This window comes from Penaeus vannamei, chromosome 34, assembly GCF_042767895.1.
Source record: "Penaeus vannamei isolate JL-2024 chromosome 34, ASM4276789v1, whole genome shotgun sequence".
Taxonomy (NCBI): domain Eukaryota; kingdom Metazoa; phylum Arthropoda; class Malacostraca; order Decapoda; family Penaeidae; genus Penaeus; species Penaeus vannamei.
The window spans coordinates 22,293,516-22,307,556 of NC_091582.1; the positions used below are offsets into that span (position 1 = coordinate 22,293,516).

A 14,041-nucleotide genomic window follows, 5' to 3' on the forward strand; every position below is an offset into this window, starting at 1 on the left:
ATATAAAGTGCCTCTAAAACAATGACACACTCTTCCGATTGACAGCCCTTTCATTCTGACGCGTTATCAAAACAAATGAACATCCCTGAATTAAAATATAGGCTTACCCATTCCCATATATCCGATTTTATGAGGTTAAATATAACAAATCATCGAATACAATATCAATAGAAGAATGTCTCTTGAATTTCTCAGACTTTTTTCACTTGAAATATTCTTTATTTCATAGAATAGCAGATATATTCTCGATTTAGAGAGACGAAGAGTTTAACAACAAGAGGTAAATTGTTCGTCTTATAATAATTTGTTATTTATAAGTAAAACACTCTTTATTCTCATAATCTCCATTCGTTTTCAGTAAATTTCAATTTCTTTGAATATGATTTTAAGAATATTACAGAATCAGATACCGTGAAAAAATTATTTATCTGATAAGATATTAAGCGGAGTTCCTGGCCAACGCCCGCATTCGTAGGATCGTGACCAGCAAGGTACGCGACCGACGCCGTTGCCATGGTGACGGTACACCGCTTGACTTAGCAAGCGCAAGTCTAGCCATCTACGGAGGTCGCTTGAGAAAGCAAGCGATATGCTGGAGTTAGCAAGAAAAACGCTTGAGATTTCAGGCAAGAACTTTCCCTGCTTAAAACGCCTTGACTTTTTGTTATCGTTATTGTCTCCATTCCCTACTACATTTTTTTTCCTCTTCCTCCCAGACTTCGGCCGGAGCTCTGGGACTCGGACATGTCTCAGAGGATCCCGAGAGCTTCCTTCGACGAACTCATGGAGGACGACGCAGCAGTCCTGAATCTGCTCGAGTCCATGGAGGTCCTCGGGTTCACGGTGGTGTCCGGAGCTCGGCCGGAGGAGGGGGAGCTGCAGCGTCTCAGCGATAGGGCTTCGCATCTCGTTGCTTCTAACTATGGGTAAGTGTGTTGACATCTTGATAACGATTGTTTTTTTTATTATTTTAAATGTCGCCTTTATTTTCAGAGAGGTAGTAATTTAGTCGCTGTTCAACATTTTCTGGAGATTTTCTAAGCACGTGTTAGTCTATGCAACACCGACATGAAATCCTTAACTATTTTTTTTAACATGAGACCAGTTTGGGATTCAATTTGGAGGATTTACCATTTTGTACAGGTAATATGTCGGTTATATATATATATATATATATATATATATATATATATATATATATATATATATATATGTATATATATATGTATATATATATATATGTGTGTGTGTGTGTGTGTGTGTGTGTGTGTGTGTGTGTGTGTGTGTGTGTGTGTGTGTGTGTCTACATTTTCTTTATCGTTTTTTCTTTTCATTACGTTATGAAATAAATTAATTGAGCTTCTTATGTTTTCACAGGACGACATTTATCGTTAAGGATAAAAAAGACGCGAGTAATGTTGCTTATACAAGCGAGGGCCTTGATCTGCACTGTGATCTGGTGTGCCTTCATTACAAACCTTGTGTAAGTATAAGGGTATCCCAAAACCATTCATTTTACACTTAAAACCACATTTATTTGTTTTACCTATTAACCTTTTGCATTAAAAAGGCCAAACTAATAAATCAAAATACGATTTTAACTGAATGTATACTTGGTTTCTTCCTAGTTTTATTTTCAGATATCTATTATCCAAATATCTATTTATTTTTCAAATTGGTGATCACTGGCTCTTAGATATGAGTCTGGCATTTGAACGGTTTCCTAAAATATCTTAATTTTTGTTTTCTCTAAAAATTTGTAGTTATATATATATATATATATATATATATATATATATATATATATATATATTGCTCTCTATCTATCTATCTATTCGTATATATATATATATATATATATATATATATATATATATATATATATATATATATATATGCATATTGACACACACACACAAATATATATATTATTTAAATGTAGAGAAAGAGACTGAAAGGATACTTATCACTTTGTGCTTTTGCCTTTTCCTTCACTTCTCAGTCCTGTTCGCGCTGCAACGCAAATAAGAACAAGAATACACTAAGACCTTTCCGAAATAACTCCTTACTGAGCGCCTCTCCTCCGTTCGCGTCGCAAGGTCCAGCTGTTGCACTGCATCACCCAGTTTTCGGGCGACGGCGGCGACTCCATCCTGGCAGACAGTCACCGCGTCGCTGTCCAGATGCGTGAACTTCACCCTCAGAAGTACCGACTACTCACCGACGTCCTCGTGAACTTCCGCGACGTCGGCGTTGACAATGGGTTCCAGTACGACATCATAGCAAGAAGACCCATGATCAGGTGAGGAGGAGCGGGGCGGAAGGAGGAGGTTCCTGGGACGGAAGAAACATTTTTTTTTCTTCTTTTAGGGTGATGTGTGCGTGGGTTCGTGTACATGGGTTGGTGTACACGAGTTTGTGTGCGTGATAAGCAAGAGGCGTAGCGCTGAAGACTCGATTTGTAAACTCCCTCGGTGTTACAAGTTAGCAGCTAGTTGCGTTGTCCGGTTGAGTTAATATAAAAAATACTCATGCACACACACACACACACACACACACACACACACACACACACACACACACACACACACACACACACACACACACACACACACACACGCACGCATATATTTGTAAAAGAGATATATCTTTAGATTTATAGATAAAAATATAAAATATATTTGAACAGAGTATATACGATAAGATATATACGGTATAAGAAGTACACAAATGGAAAAGAAAGAATTTTATCTAAGGGGCTTGGAGATCAAAAAGAAATGTGAGGCTCGATCTTTATACACCAAGTTTAATTAAATATATCCAAATTAGAGGCCAGTGAGCTGTATTTCGTAAGTAAATGATTACACAAAGTACAAAAAAGCCAACGCGTAAATAGAGTATACAACATAAAACCGACATGATATGAAAAAAAAAAAAATCTAGAGTACTTACAGAGATAGCGCCGATAGTATATCACTCAGACCCACGCCCCTTCAAACACCTAGCACGACAACCCTCTCCCTTTCGCACAACTTGTAAACAACGCCCTATATTTTGCCCCTTCGTCTCGTCCTCCTGCAGCGTGAAGGCCAACGGGGAGATCAAGACGGTGAACATGAGTACCTTCGGTCGCGATTCCCACTTTGGCATCTCCCCGAAGGAGGCGATCGGCTGGTACGACGCCTACCTCACCTTCTGCGACCTCCTCTACCGCCCCGAGAACCACTTCACCTTCAAGTTGGTACCCGGTAGGTAGAGGCCATTGACGCAGTGATTGTTTTTATTATATTTTTGTATTTTCTTTTTTATGTATATTTAGTTATATATATATAATGAGGAGGAGAGTTAGGACTTTTTTGTAATCATTAGGAGTAAAAAAATGTCTTTTATTTATTTATAAACACACGCGTACACACGAAAACATACATACACATATATAGACAAATAGATACACATCATTATATCTAAGTGATATATATTGTATAGGATATGAAACAACTATGCAAAATTTTACTAACTTGGAACCGCAGTATTTCAGCCAAGATCTGTATCCTGAGCATCAGAACTGACATTGAACGCAAGAACTTCTTAAACGCATACAATCCAATTCTCGAAAACTCAAAACTCTAAAACTTTTAGCCTCTCCACTCACCGCCCTTTCTTAAGTCGGCTATCACCGCCCTCCTCTCCCCCGCAGGTGAAATCCTCATCATGGATAACCTGCTCTCTCTCCCCGCAGGTGAAATCCTCATCATGGATAACTTGCTCTCTCTCCTCGCAGGTGAAATACTCATCATGGATAACTTGTTCTCTCTCCTCGCAGGTGAAATACTCATCATGGATAACTTGTTCTCTCTCCTCGCAGGTGAAATACTCATCATGGATAACCTTCTCCATCCCTCCACATGAAACACTCATCATGGATAACCTGCTCTCTCTCCCCGCAGGTGAAATACTCATCATGGATAACTTGCTCTCTCTCCCCGCAGGTGAAATCATCATGGATAACTTGCTCTCTCTCCCCGCAGGTGAAATCCTCATCATGGATAACCTGCTCCATCCCTGCACATGAGACACTCATCATGGATAACTTGCTCTCTCTCCTCGCAGGTGAAATCCTCATCATGGACAACTTGCTCTCTCTCCCCGCAGGTGAAATACTCATCATGGATAACCTGCTCCATCCCTGCACATGAAACACTCATCATGGACAACTTGCTCTCTCTCCCCGCAGGTGAAATCCTCATCATGGATAACCTGCTCCATCCCTGCACATGAAACACTCATCATGGATAACTTGCTCTCTCTCCTCGCAGGTGAAATCCTCATCATGGACAACTTGCTCTCTCTCCCCGCAGGTGAAATACTCATCATGGATAACCTGCTCCATCCCTGCACATGAAACACTCATCATGGATAACTTGCTCTCTCTCCCCGCAGGTGAAATCCTCATCATGGATAACCTGCTCCATCCCCGCAGGTGAAATCCTCATCATGGATAACTTGCTCTCTCTCCTCGCAGGTGAAATCCTCATCATGGACAACCTGCTCCATCCCCGCAGGTGAAATCCTCATCATGGATAACTTGCTCTCTCTCCCCGCAGGTGAAATCCTCATCATGGATAACCTGCTCCATCCCTGCACATGAAACACTCATCATGGACAACTTGCTCTCTCTCCCCGCAGGTGAAATCCTCATCATGGATAACTTGCTCTCTCTCCCTGCAGGTGAAATCCTCATCATGGATAACCTGCTCCATCCCCGCAGGTGAAATCCTCATCATGGATAACTTGCTCTCTCTCCCCGCAGGTGAAATCCTCATCATGGATAACCTGCTCCATCCCTGCACATGAAACACTCATCATGGACAACTTGCTCTCTCTCCCCGCAGGTGAAATCCTCATCATGGATAACCTGCTCCATCCCTGCACATGAAACAGTCATCATGGACAACTTGCTCTCTCTCCCCGCAGGTGAAATCCTCATCATGGACAACCTGCGCATCCTCCACGGCAGGACGGCGTACGAGGACACCGTCGAGGGGGAGCGGCGCCTCGAGGGTGGATTCTGGGACTGGGACATGATGAGGTCGCGGCGTCGTGGCCTTCAGAAGAGACTTGGGAGGGGCGTTGGAGGCCAAGATGGCTGTCGGATTTGAAAAAAAGGAGGGTTTTTGGTCCGGAGGAAAAAAAAAAGAAGGTTATTTGAAGATACCATGAGGGCTCCTTATGGGCCGATGTAATGCCAATGTAATGAATAATGTGGGATGTTTAACAGCTTAAATTTTCGAATACTTGAAACCTCGGGGAACTGCAGAAGACGGAGAAATAGAAAAAAAGGAACAGAGAGAGAGAGAGAGAGAGAGAGAGAGAGAGAGAGAGAGAGAGAGAGAGAGAGAGAGAGACAGAGAGAGAGAGAGAGAGAGAGAGAGAGAGAGAGAGAGAGAGAGAGAGAGAGAGAGAGAGAGAGAGAGAGAGAGAGAGAGAGAGAGAGAGAGAGAGAGAGAGAGAGAGAGAGAGAGAGAGAGAGAGAGAGAGGCAGAGAGAGAGAGGCAGAGAGAGAGAGGCAGAGAGAGAGAGAGAGAGAGAGAGAGAGAGAGAGAGAGAGAGAGAGAGAGAGAGAGAGAGAGAGAGAGAGAGAGAGAGAGAGAGAGAGAGAGAGAGAGAGAGAGAGAGAGAGAGAGAGAGAGAGAGAGAGAGAGAGAGAGAGAGAGAGAGAGAGAGAGAGAGAGAGATTTGAATTTGAACAGTTTATTTGGATAATTAATACATTACCCAAACATACCCAACTCCTTTGGAGTGACGGTATATAGCACCTTATAGATCATTGGGCAAGATCTTTACAATTACGTTCATATCATTCTACACATGCAAATTGTTTATGTATCCTTAAAATGTTATCAATTACATTAATCATAAGCTTTGGCATTGGTATCATTTCTCTAACTCCCTTTCTGAAAGGTTCTGTGTATTGACATTCCATTACATAGTGTTTCAAATTATGTCCTAATCTTTCACCACATACGCTACACATTTTAAGCGAGTCTTCCATGGGAATATTGCACTCCAAAGGGTACTTGTAGCCTAACCTTAATCGTGCGATGGTGAATTCCCTTGTCCTTCCGCCACCTTTTCTACCGTAAATGTAGTTGACATTTTCAGTTACCTCACTGTACATTTTAACTGAGTTACTCTGAGTCTCCTTTCATCTCTTTTCTTCTTATCTATCCATGTCTTTATTTTTCCTCTTATTTGCTGCATAGATGGACTGATAGCAACATCTATATCATTTTTTTGTGCCGCTTCTTGGGCTAGCTTAATTGCTTTTTCATTTCCGCTTATTCCGATATGTGATGGAACCCACATAAATCTAGTGCAGATATTATTATCTTTTAGTTTGGTGTTTTGTTTTCTAATTCTGCAAACAATTTCATCATTGAGTTTCTTCTTGCCATTTAAACACTTCAAAGCTATCTGTGAATCACAGATGATGATTGCGTTTCTTAAGTATTGATGATTTCCATTGCCATAGTGATAGCAATTTACTATCGAGAAGTCCGTCAGCCGTGCTTGTCGCTCTACCACAGGCGCCTGTCTGTTCCCGTCACACACACAGACGGCAGCTCCTGCTCGTCCCGTCACTGGGTTCATGGAACCGTCAGTATATATTCTAAGAAAATCATTATCTGCAATTTCCGATAAAAATTCTCTATACATTACCGAAATTGGGGTATTGTTTTTTCTTAAACCCATTTTCTTAATATAGACATTGCATATAATATAATATATAATATATAATATAATATAATATGTAATATAATATAATATAATATATTCCATTGCACATGCCCTGGGATATGTTTTGACGTAGCCATGTAATTCCATCACCTTTATCGCATTGCAAGTGTGGACTACTCATGGAAGCTCTCTCACTGGTCTCTCTATGGCGAGGTTGAGGCATTTGGTTGGTCTAATATTTTCATTGTCCCTTATCAATTTACAGCCAAACAATAAGTTCAGTTCAAGTTTTCTTTCTCTTATTGAAAATTTTAATTCTTCTCTTAATTTTTTTATGTTTGCTGTTATAGGACACCCTAATATTACTTTCATGGCCTTGTTTTGTACATTTTCTAATTTCTCTATTTTGGTTTTGGGCAATGTTATTAACATGGGAGGAGCATAGTCAATAGGACCTAATATATACAATGTACATTTGTCTAAGGACATTTATGGATGCCCCTAGTCTGTTCCATGTCATTGCTTGCAATGGTGTAAGTCTACAATTACACTTTTCAATAAGTTCCCCAATATCATACAATTTTCGTTTAACAGATACAGTTATACCCAAATATTTGTATTTCCTAACCCATTCTAGTTTTTTGTCATTTAATAATAAATCTCTTGCTTCGCCCCTCACTCCACAATGTGACATAACCTTTGTTTTATCGGATGATATTATAAGGCCAACTTTCTTACAAACTTCACCAAATTTTACGTGTTTCTTCCATTGCCTTGAATGATGACGCTTGTAATAAAACATCGTCAGCATATCCTACATGTACCACATGATTAGGATATTGTATTTTGGCTATAATGTTCATCAGAACATTGAATAACATCGGACTTAGTACACCCCCTTGGGGAGTACCCATTTCTAATTGCATCACCCTAGAATAAGAACCTTGAAAGAATACTCTAGCTTTTCTCGTATCTAGATAATCCAAGACAACAATTTTCCTTTGACATGTAGTTTACATAGTTCAGATAATATTATTCTACCTTGAGCTTTATCAAATGCACTCTTCAGGTCCATGAATGCCGAGTATTTGCATCTGCCGTTTGCCAAGAAGGTAGTGATACAATGCATTGTACTTTTCCCAGTCATAAAACCATTGATATTTGCATCTAGTTTGTTTCTTATTTTGAACATTAGCCTATTGAGGAGTATTCTCTCTAAGGTTTTTCATAGACAAGATGTTAATGATATTGGTCTATATACCTCTGGATTATTAGGCTTTGGTTTTGGTATAATTACAGCTTGTTTCAAATTTATTCGAAATGTTTCTTGTTAAGTAGCTGCGGTTGATTAAGAAATATAATGGGTTACCCCTAACTTCTGCTAGTGCATTAATGATATCATATGTAACCCCGTCATCCCCAGGAGCAGTTGATTTCCCTCTTTTTAAAGCATTCATAATTTCCCATTCAGTGATCGGATTGTCTGAATTGTCAATTTCTTTCGTAGCACTATCAATTCTATGCCAATGAATTTGTTCACTTTTCTGCAGTTCATCTATTATTACTCTCGGTAGAGATTCCTGGGAGGATGCTAAAGCCCATTGTTCCATTAATGCATCTGCTTTCGTCTCTGCATCTGGGTGGGCTGCTACCTTTTTTGATGATCCCTTTGCTATTCTGATTTTTTCCCAGATTTTTTTTACGAATTTGTTTGCCTGTCAATTGATTCTGTGAAGTCTAACCAATACTTCTCTCTTGCTTCTATTTTAATTTCCCTAGCTTTCGTGGCTAGATTTATCAATAATCTTTTAGATTCCTCCGTTTTATGTTCTTTGTGCCTTCTAGATGCTCCCTTTACTATTTTATTATATCTTCGAACTTTATCATCAAAGTACCACATATCGGATTTCTTTTTAATTGATTTAGAGTGAGTATCATCATGCAATAATTCTTCAACTTTTCCAGTTAGATCATCTGTAAACTCATATTTTCACTCATTACATAAGTTTCAAACCACTTAGACATTTCTTCAACAAAAGCTACTTTATGCTCGTCCTTTAGCATTAACCTGTCTACTTTGTTTCTTTGATTTTGTTGTATCTTTATCTCTGTTATCAGAGCCCAATGATCAGATACCAGTCCCCTTTCAACATTCGATGTAGCATCACAATCTCCATACATACAGGAATAATCCAATCTGCCTCCAGTAACATGTGTTTCCTCGTTTGGTTTCAAATTCTTAAAATCATCAGTATTCTCCCAATAATGATATAAAATTCTACCATTAAAATTACTAAAGCCAGGAGATCCTAATTCTGAGTGTCGTATTTAGATCACCAACAAGCAGGGAGATTTCTCCATTAAGATATGGTGGAAACATGGTAATATCTAATGCCATTTTGTATGTACACATTGGCTATATTTAGTACAAAATTCCCAAAATGAACTTTTGTCACTAATGAATCTTTTCCTTCACCAAAATCTGAATCAACAACAGTTACAGGGATACTGTTTTTAACCAGAGTAACAAATCCCCTATGACCATTCACACTTTGAACTATAAATTCTTGATATCCGTTTAATCTGCCTGGGAAATCTACTCGAGTTTCTTGTAATGTTATAATGTCAGTATCATTTCACAAAATATACTGTATTACTTCCGTGACTCTTTTCTTTAAACTATTAACGTTCCAACTCAACACACTCACTGTTTTAACGTTTCGATCCATTGTTTCTACAGTTATCACTCATTTTGGTAATATACCCTGACAGTTTCTTTGACAGCATTCTGAACGTTTAAATTTCTTCTTTGACGATCTCTGTATCGTCCTTCTCAATCCAGAGTAAAATGTTTGTAAATTGGGCCACTGTAATGTTTTTCGCACTCACTAATCCTTCCACCACCTTCTTCCTATTAGCATAATTCAGATCATTCATAAACGCTTTACTTTGATTTTCATTGTCATCAGAACATTGATTGTCATTGTCATTCGAACTTTGCGCTTCTACCATTAGGTTACTTTTGTTATCCACATTCTTAACCATGTCCGAATTTACTATTTCCGGTCTAATTATTCCTATAGCTTGATTTTTTTCAGACAATGTTTCCATCATTGCCTTCATGCATTTTAGTTCTACCTTAATATCAGCGATTTCTTTTTCTTTCCTTGTTTCACCAGTGTCTGACTGCTTGTCTATGGCCACTTTGTCTTTATCACTTCCACGTTCAGTTTGTGGCACTTCTTTGTTAACTATCTTTGGCGGGATTGCAGTGATACTCACATCTTTCTGCAAAGGCTTTTCTTTCCCAGTAGCTCCTTCTCACCTCGGTCTTTTCGGGCATGCCCAGGACCAGGCTTTGTGTGGTCCCTTACACCCCCGCATTTCAAGATAGGCTTGTCTGCAACGTTCATTGCCAACTTATCCACGCACACTTTGGACTCGTGTCGACCACCGCAAACCCCACACGTCACCCGCCCTTTGCACTGGGCCTTGAAGTGGCCCCCCTGCTGACACCTGGCACAGATTTTGGGAGACTCAATGAACCTTACCACAGAACAAGGTGGTATTATGGGAGCAAACCTAACTTTCTCGCTGGGGAGCTCACCTTTCCAACACGCGATTACCTGCCACTGCTTCTGCTCACCTTTCATCCTCCTCTTCGCCCACTTCACCTGCGGATGTCGCTCGACCCAATCCACGGGCATGACAGGCGGATAGTCCTTGATGAGAATCTTGGTGTGTCTCTCTCCACTCTCCGGCCTCTGCAGCTTTATTCCGTTCCACTCCTCTGTCGTCAGTTTGGTCGCGATGTCTTGGCATGTTGTAGCAAAGTATGGGACTCGATTTCCAATATGAAGTCTCAGACTGTTTAGGCTTAATTCATCTTAAAGACAAAGTGCCCATTCTACCATATCTTCATATGATTTTCTGATGCCGGTAGGAAAAAGCTTATAGGCCGTCATCTCCTTTTTTTCCAAACCCCGGACGTCCCGGGTTGTACCCCGGACGCGAACTCTTCGAGTTAGGGTTTTGATGCCGGACGCGTCGGGCTCATGACGTCATAGTTCGTGGAGGCGGAGCCATATCATCTAGCCGAGAATTAGCTCCGCCCCCTGCTTCTGCGCATGCGTGACGCTGTTTCGTCGCCTTAGCCCTTCAATGCCCGCCAACTCGAGTTCGATAGATGCCAGTTAGGTTGCTTATTTCTAATAACCTATGCAAAATGCTCTGCTGGATATGCGAATCACAATCACCATTTGTTCACTAAAATAATTTAAATATCTATATGTATAAATATTCTTAAAGAAAATACCATTTACAAGTATTAAAAAGAATACAACTTTACTGCCACCGGCACCATATCCAGATGTAAACAGAGAGAGAGAGAGAGAGAGAGAGAGAGAGAGAGAGAGAGAGAGAGAGAGAGAGAGAGAGAGAGAGAGAATGATGGAGAGAGAGAGAGAGAATGATGGAGAGAGAGAGAGAGAGAGAAAAATGGTGAAAGAGAGAGAGAATGATGGAGAGAGAGAGAGAGAGAGAGAGAGAGAGAGAGAGAGAGAGAGAGAGAGAGAGAGAGAGAGAGAGAGAGAGAGAGAGAGAGAGAGAGAATGATGGAGAGAGAGAGAGAGAATGATGGAGAGAGAGAGAGAGAGAGAATAATGGAGAAAGAGAGAGAGAGAGAGAGAGAATTATGGAAAAAGAGAAAGAGAGAGAATGATGGAGAAAGAGAGAGAGAGAGAGAGAATGATGGAGAAAGAGAGAGAGAGAGAATGATGGAGAGAGAGAGAATGATGGAGAAAGAGAGAGAGAGAGAGAGAGAGAGAGAGAGAATGATGGAGAAAGAGAGAGAGAGAGATAATGATGGAGAAAGAGAGAGAGAGAGAGAGAATGATGGAGAAAGAGAGAGAAAGAAAATGATAGAGAGAGAGATAGAGAGAAAGAAATAATTCCATTATTTGCAATGGTTCTTCTTTGTTCATGTGCATGGCAGTGTACAGTAATACAAACTAAATGAAGATAATATCAAATTCATTCGTAGTGGAATTATAAAATAAGATAAAATAAATTGGCCGCATAATTAGAAATAAAGGTACATGGTTTGGCTTTTCATTTAACTATTAGATGTCACTGACAATTCAAAAGAAACTCTTTCCATTTCCCTTTGAAAGTAATTAGATTGGAGATGTTTCTAATATTTTGTGGTAGGTTAATCCAGGTACTGAATCCTCGGACCTGTTTCTGTGTAATATGTCTGGTTTGAATGCCTGTTTTGTTACCAATTATTTGTAGGTGCAAAAATCAATGAGTATATTCACCCTATATGAATTTATGAATGGATATGCCTATGTCCTGTTGACATCTTGATTGAACGTTTAACCAGTTTCGTGTAGGGGTTATATAGTTATATTTATTTCCGAGAGAGAGAGAAGGAGAGGGAGACAGAGGGGGTTAGTATTCATGTTTATGGAAATGAACTTGGAGAGAGAGAGAGAGAGCGAGAGCGAGCGAGAGAGAGAGAGAGAGAGAGAGAGAGAGAGAGAGAGAGAGAGAGAGAGAGAGAGAGAGAGAGAGAGAGAGAGAGAGAGAGAGAGAGAGAGGGGGAGTGGGGGAGCACAGAGAGAGAGAGAGAGAGAGAGAGAGAGAGAGAGAGAGAGAGAGAGAGAGAGAGAGAGAGAGAGAGAGAGAGAGAGAGAGAGAGAGAGAGGAGAGAGAAAGTTAGTAAGAGCGAGAAAGAGGGAGGAGAGAGAGAGACAGTGGGGGAGGAGAGAGAGAGAGTGGGGGAGGAGAGAGAGAGAGTAGGGGAGGAGAGAGAAAGAGGGAGGAGAGAGAGAGAGAGTGGGGGAGCAGAGAGAGAGAGAGAGAGTGGGGGAGCAGAGAGTGGGGGAGCAGAGAGAGAGAGAGAGAGAGAGAGAGAGAGAGAGAGAGAGAGAGAGAGAGAGAGAGAGAGAGAGAGAGAGAGAGAGAGAGAGAGAGTAAGAGCGAGAAAGAGGGAGGACAGAGAGAGAGGGGGGAGAGGGGGCGGGGGGAGAGAAGCCGTTAGATTTTATACACGCTCTGGATGTGATTTCCACGGCGCCGTTTCTAGACTGAAGTGTAGGACAGTTTCGCCGCACCTTTTGCGCCCGACAGTGGCAATCTGTGACGTCACTCCCAAACCTGGGACGTCCGATGTGGGCCTACCTCACCTCGACCGCCTGGCAGCGGCGTCATCTCGGCTGATTCTGCGTCGCTGTCGCTGTTCTCGGACAGATTTACTCTGTTCATTCTCCTTCTCTCCTTTCTACTAACTACTTGGGTGAACTCAACATCCCCCTTATCATCATCCATGGCTTCCATTTGTACATCGTTGATATCTCCGTCACCGACCTCGACGCTGCCAATGTTGTCGGCTTCGTCGCCGGTTTGTTTACCTTTTCTGGCAATCTTTCGGAGCATTTCTTCATCATTCTCTTCGCTCTCAGAAAAGGCCCTTCTTTTGCCTTTCTTCTCCATCCTCTCCGTACATCGAGTGATGCACAAGATGTGTATTGCTTGCCTTGTACAATATTTCAGACTTCAAACTGAACAAAGCTAAAGCTGAACGACGTCCGAACACGACAATGATTCGGACGGTACTGGAGAGAGAGAGAGAGAGAGAGAGAGAGAGAGAGAGAGAGAGAGAGAGAGAGAGAGAGAGAGAGAGAGAGAGAGAGAGAGAGAGAGAGAGAGAGAGATTAACAAGAACAATAAAAACAGCATGACACAGGAAGCGGTATCGGTATAAATATGCAAACTAAATTACCACTTATCAATATGTATCGGTCTTTCCGATAGATGTTTATGGTTAATACTGCTTTAGTTAAATAAAAAGGGAAAAAAGAAAAGAAAAGGAAAATGTAAAGGACAAAAGAAAAAGGATAAAAAAGAAAAACATTTATATATACATATATGTATACACAAATATACATATATATGTATATATGTATACATACATACATACATACATATATATATATACATATACACATTTTTATATATAATGTATATATATATACACATCCATATACATATATACATAAATGTATACATATATATGTATATATTACATGTATATATACATACACATATATATGTATATATTGCATGTTTATATATACATATACATATATATGTATATATTACATGTTTATATATACATATACATATATATTTTCATATATGTACATGTAAATGCATATACATACATACATATATATATATATATATATATATATATATATATATCAGATGAGTTGTTGCTGTCCTCCTGTGTACAAGGAGA

General features: G+C 40.2%; 1 protein-coding gene across 3 annotated transcripts in view; it reads left to right on the forward strand.

The window, feature by feature from the left end:
- LOC113815222 (gamma-butyrobetaine dioxygenase) overlaps positions 1-5,923 on the forward strand; it is a 15,932-nt gene extending 10,009 nt beyond the window's left edge. For all 3 annotated transcript variants that reach the window (XM_070113351.1, XM_070113350.1, XM_070113352.1), the window contains 5 exons: positions 717-926; positions 1,378-1,483; positions 2,100-2,302; positions 3,082-3,248; positions 4,975-5,923. In XM_070113351.1, coding sequence (XP_069969452.1) covers positions 717-926; positions 1,378-1,483; positions 2,100-2,302; positions 3,082-3,248; positions 4,975-5,159 — 871 coding nt within the window. In that variant the 3' untranslated portion in view covers positions 5,160-5,923. The remainder of the gene's footprint in view (positions 1-716; positions 927-1,377; positions 1,484-2,099; positions 2,303-3,081; positions 3,249-4,974) is intronic.
- Positions 5,924-14,041: the final 8,118 nt, after the last annotated feature.